This window comes from Phodopus roborovskii, unplaced genomic scaffold (assembly GCF_943737965.1).
Source record: "Phodopus roborovskii unplaced genomic scaffold, PHOROB, whole genome shotgun sequence".
In the NCBI taxonomy this organism is placed as follows: domain Eukaryota; kingdom Metazoa; phylum Chordata; class Mammalia; order Rodentia; family Cricetidae; genus Phodopus; species Phodopus roborovskii.
Genome location: NW_026125543.1, coordinates 1,904,330 through 1,920,355, shown reverse-complemented (window position 1 = coordinate 1,920,355; position 16,026 = coordinate 1,904,330). Strand labels below are relative to the sequence as shown.

The following is a 16,026-nucleotide window of genomic DNA, read 5'->3' as shown; positions in this document are numbered from 1 at the left end:
TAGCACTGGAGTTTTTGTTAGTATCAAGTATCAAATTAAGAACCACTAAAAAGTAACTCAGGATTATTTTGTTTTGATCAATTAAGGTGTTTATATTTTTTCCAAAAAAAACCCTATCTAATCCAAATTAATCAGGACGAGGAAAGAAAAATCCCATAACTTACCTTTCCCACTGTTCACTCAATATTTGGCCCATTGCATAAAACACCACGGTGGGAATTGGATCTGACCTTAATGTGTCACAGTGTTATAACTGGCCCAGCTTTGGGTTTGTGTAGCCTGGGGCAATTAATAAAGCATTAATGACAAGACCCATTTAAAATGCAGGCTTTTCTGTCCAGCCTTAGCCTTTACTTGACTGCCTGGGGATACTATGCAATGATACATATTAGATTAAACCAGAACACACACAATCCCAGAAAAAGAGCAGAGCAATCTTACAGTTGGTACAACTTAACTATTATTGAATACAAAGATTTGTTAATTGTTTATATGTGCTCTTTTTTTTTCCAAAGAAAAAAGAAAGGACTGCATGGTCATGATTGATGCATGAGGAAAATGAGCTTCTTTTCTCTATCTGATAGTGAGGTCACTTGATGAAGTTATTACAGAGGTGGTTTCTTCTTTTAAACCCTTTTCCTTTATAGCACCTTTTCCCACCACTGCCACTACCGCAGTGCAAAGCTGTTGGGTGTCTCTGAGTTTAGGGGTTAGTCCCACAGAAGGAAGCCAGTTAAACTCAGCTGTTTAATTTGCGTATCTGTAGCTATCCAAAATATTTATGCAAGGCAATACAGGGAGATGCATTTTTTGAGTAAATGGGAGCTGTGCATTCACTTCTTTTTCAAAGCAAATCACAGAAGAGGTTGAAGCATGATGTAGCGCATCCATGTTTTATTTGTTGCTATTAAAGTTTATGAGAGTCAGTCTTAATTTATGACTATAACATTCACATTTAGCAAAAGTAAGGGTATATCCTGCAGTCCTGCTGAGTTAAATGTGGTGACCACACTTATCTAACAGTCTTAACTTCTCTGAGAAATTAAGCTAAAATATCCACAAGATATTGTTCCCGTTGACTGTCACCAGAGAATTCAGGGAGGGGCCCACTCCCTGAAAAGGAAAACTGGAAGCTGCAAAGCACTCCATGAGCAGCAGCAGCATCTCAACCTCATGTTGCAAAATCACCTAATGAACAATTTGCATGGATGTATAATATTCTTTTATATAACTGAATATTTCCATCCCAAGTCAGAGATGTTTCCTTATGTTATCAAACTATTTCAGGTAGAAATACATCCTCACTGTTACTTAACAAAGAATTGGCATTTCACTTAACTCAGAGGTTCACACACACACACACACACACACACACACACACACACACACACACATACACACACACACACACACACACACACACACGGTCAGTTATTTCTAATTTATTTATGTAATCACACTTCTCTTCTCAACTTTGCTTTTCATCCTGAGAACTGGGTCAGTACTTCAACTACCAGAGACCTCAGCAAGCTGCATTTCAGTCCCTAAATCCCTATAGCCTTCCTCTTATTACCATTTAAGGAACATTCACATTTTTGTTTGCTTGGTACTTGACTACCTGGAGTCAGGCATCCAAAAAAAAAAAACAAACAAACAAACAAACAAACAAAAACCATCAATGTGACTATCCCTAACTTGGAAGTCTTTTTGGTTTTCGTCCCCAGCAGCCATACCGAATGTCCCCCCTCCCCCCCCAACACTTCCACCACATACTTAGTCCGTTTATAAGGAAGGAGTACATTTCTTTTCTTTCTTTCTTTTTCTTTCTTTCTTTTTTTTTTTTTAGATTTGGTTTGTTTTTAATTTATTTCTTCTGTTTACTTTACAAATCGATCTCAGTTCCCCCTGCCTCTCTCCCTCCCTTCCCTCTTTCCCTCTCTCCTACCCTCTCATGCCCCGCCGAAAACCCTTCCACCCCATACACCCCCACTCCACATGTAGGATGATGCTCTCCAGAAAGGGTCATCTACATCTGTCAAGTCATTTGGAGTAGGGACTAGGACTTCTCTCTTGACTCTAGGTTAAGGGGGTATCCCAACATGAGGGATGTGCCTGCAAAGTCCTTCTTTTTTTTTTAATTTTATTTAATTTTATATATAACAGTCCAATTAAATGAAAACAAACATTTATACACAATATTTGGGAATTTGGGCGTCGTTCTTTCCAAACTACTTCCTGCTGGTAAGGGGCGCTGTCTTGGATTCGAAGAAGATTCAGATATCCTAGCTGTAGTCTGTAGGGCTGTTTTGTCCAGCTGTTTTGTATGTAGGATCAGCTTGTACTCTGTTTCAGGCGGTCTGGCGTGATCAAACCACATTAGTCTGGAAGGAATCCACATCTTTTCATTTTCTGTGGAAACAAAAATAGAAATCCTTTTCCCCAGTAACTTGTCCTTCAACTTAAATTTTGGAGTCAAAGCATTTTTTTTTTTTTTTAGTTTAATAATTATTTTACATGTCGATCCCAGTTCCCTCTCCCTCCCTCTCTCCCTTGCTCCCTCCCCCCAGCCCTCCCTCCCTCCCTCCTTCCCTCCCTTTTTACCCTCTCTGCCCTCTCACATGCACTCTAAACACCCTCTCCTCCCATCCCCCCACCCCAATTCCATATGTAAGGGAATGCCATCTAGTTGGGGTCATGTAGATGTGACAGGTCCTATGAAGTAGGGACTAGGGCTTCTCTCCTATCTCTAGAATAAGGCAGTTATCCCTCCATGGGGGATATGTTTGCAAAGTTCTTTTGTGAACCAGGGATACATCCTGGCTCCACTGACTGAGGTCTCTTTGACTGATCAGTCCTTCTGGCTGAGACCCATAATCAGGGGGGCCCGAGTCAGTCCCATGCTGGCTTCCCAGCTATCAGTCTACTGGCCCTTAGCTCCTCCTTGTTCAGGTAAGCTGTCTCTATGTGTTTCTGCAGCATGGTCTTGTCCTCTCCATCTGCATCTGGGTTCTAGTTCGACTCAGTGTTTATGTATGGGTGTTTGATCCTGTTTTCAACAGGCATTAGTTGAGGGCTCCATGGAGAAGTTAGTTGTTGATCTCACTCTCCGGGAAGGGCATTTATGATAGCCTTTCCACGTAAGCTCAACTTGTTAGTTGGGAGCAGTCTTATAGTTCTCTCGACCTTTCTTTGTGTTCAATTTTATCTTCAAACCAACATTGGCTCCCTCTTTTATGTTCTCTCTCTCTGTCTCTGTCTCTGTCTCTCTCTCTTTCCTATCTTCTATTCCTAACCAGGCTCAATATTCCTGGTCGCACATGTTTTCCTTTCCTCCCCCTCATTTTCTCCTACTTCTCTAAGGAGTACATTTCTACACCTTGATATTGTGCAGACTGAATTGTCAGTTCTCTGTGATCAGCATCTTTGGCCCTTGCATACTATGTGATTCTATCTTGCAGTCTCTTTCTTCAACAAGACTGCATGTTCACAAACACAGAAATGTACTTCTGTATCCTGAAATGGGGCTCTGTGTACCTTCTATGTATTTTCAAAGGGTGATTCCTAATAATGGGGCCAGTGGCTCAATGCCATCTGCCTGTTTAATTTTTAAACATATTATCAAACCATCATGCCCAGTGATGACAGTTCCCTCTCTAAAACCATATGTTAAGCTGCTCCTTCCCCATCCCCAAATCATCCTGTTGTAAGGAGTAATGTGGTTGCTTTGCTGCTGCTCTGGAAAGTGCATCAGGGTGTGGGCAACACTGTCTCTGAATTGCCTCCACCTTTCCTTAGCCACAGCACTTTTCTGCACTTCTTGACCATAATATGACACATGCAAGCCAATTTCTGAGTCTACAGAATGAGTTCCAGGACAGCCAGGCCTACATAGAGAAACCCTGTCTAGAAGAAAAAGAGGGAAGGAGGGAGGGAGAGATGAGAAGGGGAAAAGAAAAATCAGACAATATGGGTTCAGTCAGGTTTCTATTCCATGTGTGTGCACACCTGTAAGTGTTGGGGGAGCAATCACGTATGTCCACATATGTTCTGATACTTTCTGTTACCACATCAGAATGTGTGTCTTATGACAAAATGTTAGAATATACGAGGTCTTTAAAAATAATTAGTGGTGAGTTGAAATCTTTAAGGTATTTTTTCACTCTAAAATAGTGACTGATTTAGCAAGGTAGAGTGAGTTACTGGGAATAATAACCCCACTGACTTTTGGAGCATGGATTTTCATTTCTGGTCTCTACTGTGTAAAATAGCACTAGACTTGTTTTCAAGGAAATGTGTTTTTGTTTCCAGAGAAGAAAACTATCTCTGCACTATCTACTGACTTAGACAACCTTGCAAGGGAGGCTGAGAATGCAGTGGATGGTTTCATTCTGTCTCTCTCCATTAATGTCAGTTTCTTCCTGTGCTAATGAACACAAGATGAGTAGGAAGGGGAGCTGCCCAAGTGACCTCTGAAGAGAGGCCCCAGGAGTGGAGTCAAATCAGTTAGTTTTGGCTCTAGGGTTTTGTATTTTGATTTCAAATTTCTTTCCTTCATCCATGCCCCTCAAGCAGAACTATTCCACTTAGAAATGTTCTTACGCTAATTTTTCTTAATACCTTCCAAAGTTGTTAGGTTACTTTCTGAATAGCTATGTAGATGTTAGAAAAGGTGGCTGTGACACAATGTCATTAAGGTGACATAGTGTAAATTAATGCAGTTAATGGAGGTGCTCACACTGCCTCAGTGACCCATTATGAGCTCTCATGGAATTAACAGATGCCCAGGCATCAATCTTTTGGGAAAAGGATAGAAAAGCACTGGCAGCTTTAAAACCTCACAGTGAATTATATTAGGAAAGTGAAAACGGCTGGGTTAGATTTGATTTCACCAGGAAGCCATAAAATGGTGCGGCTCTCAGCAAAATATATTAAACTGAAATGTCAGATTTGATGCAATAGGTACACAATTATGATAGTGTTAATAGTGGTCTTCTATCATCCTAAGACATACTTTCCAGTTCAATTTCTCAGCAGCTTGAACTTGTCATAAGCTTATAAATTAGAAATTGTGTTTGAGGATATTTTCTTATTTTTGACAGAATGCATATACTACTATTAACTGTACCGTAGGGTTTTAGTATAGCTGTTAAAATAAACTAGAAATCACATTTGCAGACACAAATGCCTGTTACAATATCCAGTTTGCCATTTCTTTAATAATAGCCTGTACCTTTCTGTACTGTTTTTCATTTAGTGAAATTTAAACTTGGAGTTTTCCTTAAAGAGAAGCTGTTTAACAGTGGGGGCTGTGCAGTAACCTGAATAGCGGATACCTTGGTCAGCTTTATCTAACATGCCTGCCTGGAGGCAGAGCAGACTGTGTTCCTTTTGAGAAACACCTCACAGTTTGCAAACATGCTTTTGGTTGGTTTGCTAAGTGCTCAAAGCAGCTTATTTTGAAAAGGAGATTCCTAGACTTAAAGAGGCTTTGAGAAGCTCTCAAACAGGCAGGTAGACAGGAGACCAAAGCCAGCAGGGCCCCCTAGGTGCTGGCTGTCTGGGGCCCCCCACTCCTAGTACCTCTCATCCTCTGGGTCATTGGCTCGGCCTTCTGGGTCTTTTCTTTTTCATGCATTGCCTCTCCTAGAAGTTGAATGCTTTTCTGCCTGCCTCCTTGTAGGAAGTTGGGCCAAGGTCCCTTTGCCTGTTGGACTAGCAGCTATAAAAATATGCAGCCACTCTGTATGTTTAATCATAGTTCAGTATTAGAAAAAAATGTTTGAATCCTGTTCAAGTGCTTTAATATAGGGTTACTGATTTTTCTTATTTATATTAAAAATCATTAATATACTACATAATTATTAATGTAATATATAGTTATATTAAAACTGATTCTTAATAAACTTAGCTCTATTTATCTAGACAATTCATTTATGTAAACCTCATCATGTTCACATAATGCCATAGAAAATGAATTTAGTTATTGATTTCTTGTCATTTACAAAATCATAGAGTCAGTGTAATGAGTTTCACACAGAGCCTTGCTAAGATAGACACTGCCTGGAAGAGTTGTATCAGCTGTAATGGAAAATGTCATGAAGGAAAAAAATCCTTGTATATAAGTTTTTAGAAAACTGAAGTCCGATTATTTGCAGACTTCTCTTCTAGTGGTTTATATTTCTCCTATCCATCCCTTGGGTGACCGCCCTAAGATTCAAATTTCAGGTAGTATTCTTTCAGCATGGAGCCTAGGACAGGCATTAATGTTGTATTTTTTTTACAACGTAATGTAAAATAAATCTAACGCTCATCTTGAAATTTAAGAAGATGTAGATAGTATATCTGGGAACCATTGTAATTTAATTTTTCAACTTCTCTAGTTACTTACCTAAAAACCCCAAAATAATACTTTTTAAGGTCTTAAATAATCTTTTTCTGTTCAGATTTATCCCAGTGAGGCATAAATCTCACACTGAGACTCAGGTCCATCTTAAATCTATATATTTATGCCACACACAGATAGTAAAATAAGTAATTATTGTGTACAGCTATCCACAGCCTGTAATTAAACTTGATTATAATATTAGTCCTATTGTAATCAGTGGTGTGTATAACATAACTAGGTTGGAGTTGCAGTGTTTTTCTGGTGAGTACTGGCCCGGCAAATGCCAAGGTTCTAACCTCAGCACTGGTTACAAAAATTATTTTGTAATTAACAAGTAAGCAAAATGATGCATGCCTATAAGTACCATGAATTATAATTGCTACTATAATAAAAATCAAAAGTAGCAAATGTTGTGATTTTTTTTTTAACAAATACTGGCAGTGACATTTTAGTTGGGATAACTTGTTAGTATGCATAAAAGGTCCCTAAGAAACATAGACTTGCTTTTACAGCTTCATATAGTTTATCTATTGGCATTTTTGTAAACTGCTGTTACTTTGTATACCCATTCATCACTGTTTTTGTTTTGTTTTACTTAATATTGAACCTAGGGCCTCTCCAACATTCTAAGCAATGGCTCTCAACCACTGAGCCACACACTCCCTCAGCTCCCTGTACCTGTTTCTCAGAATGCACAGCAAGGAAAGGATGATTAAGTTAATTGTGTAAAAGGAATGTTTCATCTCCTTGGATTATTAATTGTTTTCAAATGGAGTCTAGAACAACTAAAATTAGGTCAAGGATTTGTCTCCATTTATAGTTGGCAAAAGTCAATTGTTAACTGATTTTACTAAGGTGCATCTCTTTTCTGCACAGGAACTAATTCCAGAGTTCTATTACCTACCAGAGATGTTTGTCAACAGTAATGGGTACCAGCTGGGTGTCAGGGAGGATGAAGTGGTGGTGAACGATGTGGACCTTCCCCCTTGGGCCAAGAAGCCAGAAGACTTTGTGCGGATCAACAGGATGGTAAGAAAACTGGTTTCTGCTAGAACAGGAATGAAGAAGTTTGTACCTATTGCCAACTTCCTTACCATCTATAATTACAATGTTCAAACCTAAGAAGTAGTGACAGACTCCTGTTGTAGTCTTCTGATTGGGTCCTTTGTTATAAAGCAGACCCCTCTGAGGAGGGTCAGTGGGGAGGTATTTCAGTTCTGTGTTTCCCTCAAGAGGAAGCAACAACACAAATTTCTGCTGATCAGTGTCACTCATTCTGAAAGGTTTAAAATAAATGCATTTTTGTATTTTTGTTTATTGTAACCAATGCATCTGCATACTTTTTCTCACTGGTAAAATATTCTAGGCAGGAGAAAGCTACACTTGGAGGACTTTATACATTGGAAGTTTGTGCTGTGACACACACCTCATATAATGCACCTGGCTTGGAAGAAAGCACCAATCTTACAGTGTTTTTAAAATACACATGACAAAGGTCCAGGTGCTCAAATACATATGCAAATAATGTCTGACTGTGGAGATTTTAATATATTTTACCACAGCTAAGGGAATTTTAATTTTGGTATAGCTATGGTACATGGGATATGAGCCATGCTGTAGTGTTCTGATAATGTTAATAATTGTTAAGACAATGGAGACATTGCCCCCCCAAAAAGCACATCTTTAGCCCTATTTTGAGTACTCTCAATCTCTTCACCTGTCCCATAAATCTGTTTTCCTCTCTTGAGCAGGTAATTTTAAATCACAATCCACATAATTTCCATACAGTACATTGGGAGACATGTAACCCTTTTGAAAATAATATTATTGATATAAAATTAGCATATTGAGTAATTCACACACTGAGAGGTTTAACATCAGTGATTTTGGCCTGCTTGGAGCTGTGTAGTCTTCACCACAATCAGTTTGGAGGTATTTTGTCACTCCATAAAGAACCCCTGACCTGTTGGTATTTCATCCTATTTTCCCAATTTGCCCATCTAATCAGCCATGACAAGACCACAATAACCTGCTTACTGCTCCCACTGTGTTTCTGATCTTCTGCCGTCCAGTCAGCCTCTCTGCCTCTTGTAGACATTTCCCATGTACAGTCCTAAGACACAGTTCTGTATGTCCTTCCCATACTGTGCTTTGTATTGCACAATCACTAACAACTTTTATTTTATTGCTGCATTTCCTGTCTTTTGTAGTAGTTTTGTTTTTGTTTGTTTTGTTTGTTTTATGGGTTTTTGGTTGGTTGGTTGGTTGGTTGGCTGGTTGGGTTTTCCAGACAGGGTTTCTCTGAGGCCTTGGAGGCTGTCTGGGAACTAGCTCTTGTAGACCAAGATGGCCTTGAACTCACAGAGATTTGCCTGCCTCTGCCTCGAAAGTGCTGAGATTAGAGGCATGCACCACCACTGTCCTGCTTAAGTAGCTTTGGATGGATGTACTTCATTTTAAGGAATTGTTGCTGATATAAAAGACTTATACTTAAAAGCAGTACATTAAGGCTGGGCAAGGTGACACATGCATGTTTTTAAAAAATATTTTTCATTCCAAATGCAGTTTTTCCTCCCTTTATCCCCCCAGTCCCCTCCCCCCCCCAGACACTTGTCCTCCATTTCTCTTCAGAAAAAGGCAGTTTTTTTTTTTGTGGCCATCAACAAAACATGGCATATTAAGTTGCAAGAAGACTAAGAACCTCCCCTTGTATTAAGGCTGGACAGGGCAATACAATATGAGGAATAGGTTCCCTCAAGCCAGAAAAAGAGTCAGAATCAGTCCCTGTTCCTGCTGTTATGAGTCCCACAAAAAGACCAAGCTACACAGCTGTCACTGAATGCTGCTTCAGAGTTCCAAACAAGGCCACATTTCCTACTGGCAGAATGTCATTCTCAGTGCCACACAGCTCATGAAGTAGGAAGGCATTCAGAAAGGGGGTTTGCAATCTTTGTTAAAGGGTGGGGGGACAGGTTAGTGAGAGTGAGAAGTCTCTGTCAGGAAGAACAAAGACTTAACTTTAAAGATGGGACAATGTCCCCCAGCGTGTCATCCACCCTATTGGCCTCATGTCTCTTCAGGAGGACTCACTGTCTGTGGTAGGCTGTGAAAAGCATAGAGACAACTTGTTTGAGGATCATCATCTATCCAAGATTGCCTTTTCATTGCATTGATTTGGTCAAACTTCATATAAAGGAATGAAGATACTAGAGAGAAAGGTGATATATGGCTACCTCCTTCGGCTTTTCACAACAAGCCTTTATTTTACATTATCACCAACACATTCCAGATAGAAACAGAGCAGTGCACTACTCAGGTACAGTCAACTAGGTACTGAAAAAAATAGAGAGGGCCTGTACAAAGTGTTCTTCAAAAGTAGGAGCACAGGGATTCAGTCGTGAGATGCTGTCTCCTGTGAGAACCAAAGTGGTAGCAGCAGGTGGAAGGGCCACTGCTTGTGATGGTGTCTGCACTGGTGGTTCCAGCGCAGAAGCAGAAGCAGTGGACAGGATGATCAGCCAAGGCCTCAGGGAAATTGTTCCACAGTAGAAACTGGTCCTGCCTCTTCCTATTGTCCTCTCTGCTCACAGATCATCCTGGTCAGTTCACTGGTGTATTTGAGTAGTTCAAGCTGGGAAAGGCTTTTAAAACAAACATACATACACAAGTGTAAACAAATAAATATTTTTTAAAAATCTGAAAGACTGGGTCCTGAAATTTAAAGTAAATAGTAAAAAAACAAAAAATACTAAAACAAAAATTTTAAAACATTTCTTAAAAACTGAGAACAAAATATTCTCCTGTTCCCCCAATCTTCTTCCTGAGCAATGTAGTCTGCTGGATAGTTATGTCTTTAAAAGTACCATGTTACTCCAGAGCCTCTCCTACTCACCTGCATAGGCAGTCATGATGAGCTCTTATTCCCCTTAGGATCCAAATCATTCCTTGCTTGTATCTTTGCTGTGTGCATATATTGTGTGTGTGTGTGTGTGTGTGTGTGTGTGTGTGTGTGTGTGTTAACATCACATAATAAGTAACACCAACCAATTTCACTAATTAGTTCCTGCAGCAAACTAATGTTTGCATATCTTGACTCTATTGAGTAAGGCTGCTTTGAACACTGAGAAATCATCACTTTTCTATTATACAAGTTTCCACAAAAGGATAGACTTTTTAATTGTTTTAGAGTACATACTTAGAAATTGACATGCTCACAGAGTAAAATAACTTATGGAGTAAAATGATTTAAAATTCTGGCAAGCTACCAAAGCATCTTCTATAGTGACTGTCACCTTCTATCCCCACTCATCACCTTCACCCATTCATCACCACCTGGGTTTTTTGTTTTTGTTTTTTGTTTTTTAAATCACAGTCCTACCATTGGACATGAAGTGATGTACTTTTACATTTTTAACTTATAGTTCTCAAATAAATGATATTGAATACTTCATTATGTGCTTATTAGATGAGAAAACATTTTTACATATATTAATAAGGGGATGAATAGTGACTTATAGATACAACCTTGGTATTCTTCATTGGAGTATCTTATATGCCCCCAAATTAGTAATCTTGTTTCAAATATGCCTAATGAATAGAAAGGTGGATCCTGCTTTAGAAGACAAATCCCCAAGACAAGCAGTATTCTGCCCAAGGATTTGGGATGTAGTAAAAGCCAATAACTATCTGGACAAGAAACCACCGGGTAATTACTGTTTGTAGAAACTAATCAAACAAGATGATACATTCTTAATTGAATCTTCAGAAAAAAAGTTCAGTGTGTCATTTAGTGTGTTATATGGCAATGCATCCAACCCTGTGAACTTGCCACAGGTATATTTCTACACTTTCTATAAATGGAATTATTTGTGAGATTGCTATGTTTAGTTTTCTAAGATGTATTGCCACTTGGATCCCTTCTTTTCCTCCCCATGAGAATAGTCTTTAAACATTTACCCACATTTAGAAGACAGTGAGCTTTGTAGATTGATAAAAAACCAACCCAAATTAGAATATTGCTGTGTCTGCCATGATGCATGCTTCACTCACCTAGTGTCAGCGACATAACCCTTCTTCCCCTTCAGTCTGCAGCTCTTTGGGGGCATGGTGCCTGCCCTCAACAACCTGACTGTGGCACTGGCTTTTTTCACTTGGGATCCTGAAGATCTAACTCAGGCAAACACTTTACAAACTGAGACATCTCCTGCCTAGATTTCCCCTTTAATTCTAAACCATATTTTCTGTTATCTTACCAATGAACTTCTGAAGACTTGTAAAGCAACCCATTGCTGCATGCTAGATATTTTGGGACCTTCCACTGCCCTGGTCTCTGCTCTCTGTCACCCAGGAGCCATGCCAGGATAAACAGATGGTTTGCATGAAGATTCAGCATACAGTAAATGGCTTCAGAAGTCTTCCTTCTGGATCTTCTTTGAAGCAATCCTTGGTGGCTTAAAGAAAGAGCTCCCTGCTTATGACCTGGGTGATAGGTCTGTCGCATGTCAGTGGCAGTCAGTTTTGCTTCTGGGTTAGTGCTACCTCTGGGACTTCCTGAGTAGCAGAGTTATAAAGGGACTTGTCATCAAGTGTAGCTGCATCCACAACTACCATTCTCAGGGCTCCTCTCCTGCATGTCACCATCTTGAAGTCTACTTCCGCAGCACAGGTCCTCTGCTCTGGCCAGGTTCCCTACCTGCTTTTAGGGGGTGATCACACTTATCTGTAGAAACATGACAAACAATGTGTTAGTACTAAATATCACCAGCTTGCTACATATTTCTAAGTTTTGCCAAAGGTACATCTATTTGGTGTGTGTTTCTAAAATATAGAAAACCTACATACCAATAAAGTAAGATGTAGAAACATTTACATCTTCCCCAAATTCTATGATGACAACTACTATTCATTCAGTGTTTGGATAAAGTTTCTGTGTACTTACTGGGTAGTTCCTATAGGATTTAGCTACTCTGAAATAGGTTTGGAGGGGAGTATAATGTGCTCTGCTGTTTATAAATGTAGGCTAGGATTATCTCCAGTTATTCACAAGAGTTCTTTGTACCGAGCCTAATGTACAAAATGAGAATGTCATATATCCCAGAGAAATGACATTCACTGTGATAAAAGTCCTTCATCTCTTTGTGTGGATTAGTATTCTGTATCCATGAACATCCCTCCTTCTTTCAAGCTGTCATTAAGAAATTCAAGGCAAAGAAGAGGAAAATAATTGTATGAAGGGGAAAGCATCACTGGTTTAAATGTGGGCTTTGCCATAGCTTTGGCAGTTGGACAGGTGTCTGATGTGTGAGCAGAAACCTTTGCCTGTCTGCAGATCATTTTCTAGCATTGAAAATGAAATTTTTATTATTAGTGTGAGGTGATTGCTCAAAGTTATATAGCTTATACCTGTCTGTAATGTTCTTCGATCCTCTAGTGTTTTGGTGTGTTCTGATGGTCTTAATCTATTGTTGTAGTTAGTGTCGTTGCTTTTGTTGTGACACTAACACATATAGCTCCTTGTGTGTTGTGAATACAGTGACCAAGATGTGAATGTAGTGATGAAAAGTGTTTCACAGATTAGTTGTAAAATTTGAAATTTGGTCTCCTTAGAAAAAATCCTGGAATGTAATGTCATTAATTTTTGTAGACATCTCAGTAAATTCTAAATGCTTTGTTTGCACAGCAAGCAAGCACTAGCTTAATTTATCTACACACAGCTAAGCTGACCACAGCCAACTTCCTTATGGAGCATTGATAAAACCTTGTGTTCAGTTCTAACATGGTTAGCATCTGACCTCTTGACAAAGGACAGAAATAAAAAGTCTTTCTGATAGTATTACCCTAATGCTGGCTTCATCAATCATAATCTACCCATTTATAATTTGTTTTAGAAAAAAGGGCCTTCCGTGGATGTGAAGTGATAATGTTGCCCAGCCCTCAGCCTTGCTGTGTCCCTAGTTCTGTTGAACCAGATGAAGAACACAGGCCACATGAGGCAAGGCACACTGAGGGCCTGTGCTTTTGCTCATATTGTTTCATGTTTTTTGAAAACTTCTCCTATTTTGAAGAAAATATATAATAAGTAACTGTGAATTTGTAAGTAACACCTTGCTTACAAAAGAAGACTGGTAAGCCCACTTTGCTTAACAAGTAGCTAGTGAGCACTCCAGACAGTTCTTCTAATTTAGAGTACATCACTGACCAGGCAAGAATCCCTGTTCTCTTGGAGCTTCTTTCCAATCAAGACAGACAAGCTTCCTTGTGAATAATGAAAGGGAATGAGGGAAACAGCTTGGTGAGTAAGGTGACCAGTTCTAAGTTAAAGAGAAGCAGGAGAGAAGGACATGATGACGTAGGGAAGGAAGAGGTTGGTGGGTCTATTTGAAGGTAAGATTGAGCAGAGGCCCTAGGTAAAGGGGTGAGCCAACAGACTGCCTAGAGAAAGTCCTCTGCAGGCAGAGATATCTAGACAAAGTCCAGGGACGGACATGCTTGGACGCAAGGCCAGTGGGCCAACATTCAGTGAACAGTGCTACATATCAAAAGAGAACTGAGCAGCAACAGGACTGGTCACATTGGGCAGACTCCATAAGCTCTGAGCGCAGTGCAGTGACATCAGCACTGTTTTGAGCAAGAGGGTGACAGGGTCTACATTCCAAGAAACTTACTTCAGCAGTGAGAGTGAGGCTAATAAAGTAGAACTGGAACTCTGTCAGGAAGTGTTTCTAGAGGTGACAGGGACATGGAGGGGAGAGTGAAGGTTCCTAGGATCTAGAACACCCGTCTGTCTCCAAAGCATACTCTCTAACTGGGGATGTGCACTATACTTTTGAAACAGTGAAGTACTAGTTTGTAATAATCCATAGTTTTGTATTACACTTTCTAATTTATATGTAAATTGATTTCACATGTCACTGTGTGTGTTGCTGCCACTGCTTATGACAAGAGGGTGTTTGTAAAGAACATGTATGCCCCTTGTTCTCACAGAAGAAAAGACAAGCGAGAGAATAATCACCTGACAAAGAATGGGTTCAACTCAGAAATATACTAGATGAAATGACTCTTGGGCCAGTGACAAAAAAGGGACAGTGAGACATGGGTTCAGACCTAGGTTCTGTGCCTTTTGCCACCTCGAATGCCTATGTGCCAGAGCCCTGGTCTGTATCAGAATATCCTGGGAAAACTCCAGAGGCAGAAATGGGACAGAGTCTGAAAGAATGGGGTATCCAGGGTTATGCTAGCTAAGTTATGCAAGGGGGAGTCTGGTGGAGTTAGGCTATAAGAGAAGGCACAGGGCATGGTAGCTTTTGAAGTCTGCTCCATTAACAGACTACCATGCACTAGGGGGTAGAGAAAGAGGCCAGGTGTATTGCAGTGGGCCATTTGGAGAGCAGTGAGGTCCATGAAATCATGGTACATCCAGCCATCAATCAAGTAATTTAGTATTTATAGAATAATTTAACACACGTCCCCCACCACAAATTATTTAAAACAGCTTTGTTGAACTGGGTGTATAATCCCAGCACTCAGGTTACTGAAACAAAAGGATCACTGCGAGTTCAAAGCCAGCCTGGAATCTATGGTGAGTTCAAAGCTGGCCTGGACCACAAAGTATGACTATATATGTATACATATATGCCCAATCATGTTTCTTTATAAACATTATATATAATACAAAGCATATATATGTAACATACATGTTCAATTATGTTTATTTAAAACAATAACTGAATAATTAAAGTTACAATGACTAAAATTTTAAAATACAATCATGTGAGAAAAAAGCTAGCCTAGACATTACAAAAACTCAAATGATTTTCTGATTATCTGCTTAAATACACGCATCACTATTCAGAGACTGCCTTACTACCAAAAGCAGATCTTTGCTAGAATAAAGGGATGGAAGTATATTTACTTAGTATAGAAGAGATAGAACTCACATTCCGGTATATAAAAGAATTCACACAATTAACTTCCTTGTTTCTTTTTCCTGAGTTTTAAAGAGGCTTTATCCCCAGTGCATTAGTGAAAGACTTCTCTCAAATGTAATACCCATGGGCAAAGATGGGTATGAGATTTAGGTGGGTGCTATCCATCTGAAAGATACCACTCTAGCTCTCTTCACTTCCTTCCTCCTACATCCCCAGGGTAGAGTTATGGATTGGAAATTGGGTTATCTAGGCTTAAAGCAATTGCCTCTGCCTTGAGATGTGCAAGGAGATGTTCAAGAAGCTATTAGGGCCATTACAACACTAATAGCTTAGTAATCAAGTATTTTTTCATATTTTCCAGTGTAAGCACTGTACTAAAATCTTATTTCAAAGTACAGAGTGGGTGAGTGGGTCTGTGCATGCAAACACAGCCCTGAAAAAAACAAATAAGCACAGCCATGTGTTCAGCAGCAGGTAAGTACTGTTTGGAGTGCAGTGAACAGCCCTGGGGTGGACTGCTGCTCTGGGTGAGATGACAGTTAATATCCAGTTCCTAGATATGCATTTGACTTTGAACTAGATTTAGCTTTCAAGTGTTCTAAACTTGGGTTTTCTTTTCCTCTTTCATAGTGATGAGCAAGCTATTTATAATAAAATTTGTCATCTTCACTTGTACCTCATTTAATCTTATGAACGGAAAAGCAAAGCCATCCA

The 16,026-nt window shown here is 39.6% G+C and overlaps 1 protein-coding gene across 5 annotated transcripts in view; it reads left to right on the top strand.

Annotated features, from left to right (window-relative positions):
* Nbea (neurobeachin) overlaps positions 1-16,026 on the top strand; it is a 511,635-nt gene that overhangs the window by 455,126 nt on the left and 40,483 nt on the right. For all 5 annotated transcript variants that reach the window (XM_051176972.1, XM_051176974.1, XM_051176973.1 and 2 more), the window contains one exon: positions 7,262-7,414. In XM_051176972.1, coding sequence (XP_051032929.1) covers positions 7,262-7,414 — 153 coding nt within the window. The remainder of the gene's footprint in view (positions 1-7,261; positions 7,415-16,026) is intronic.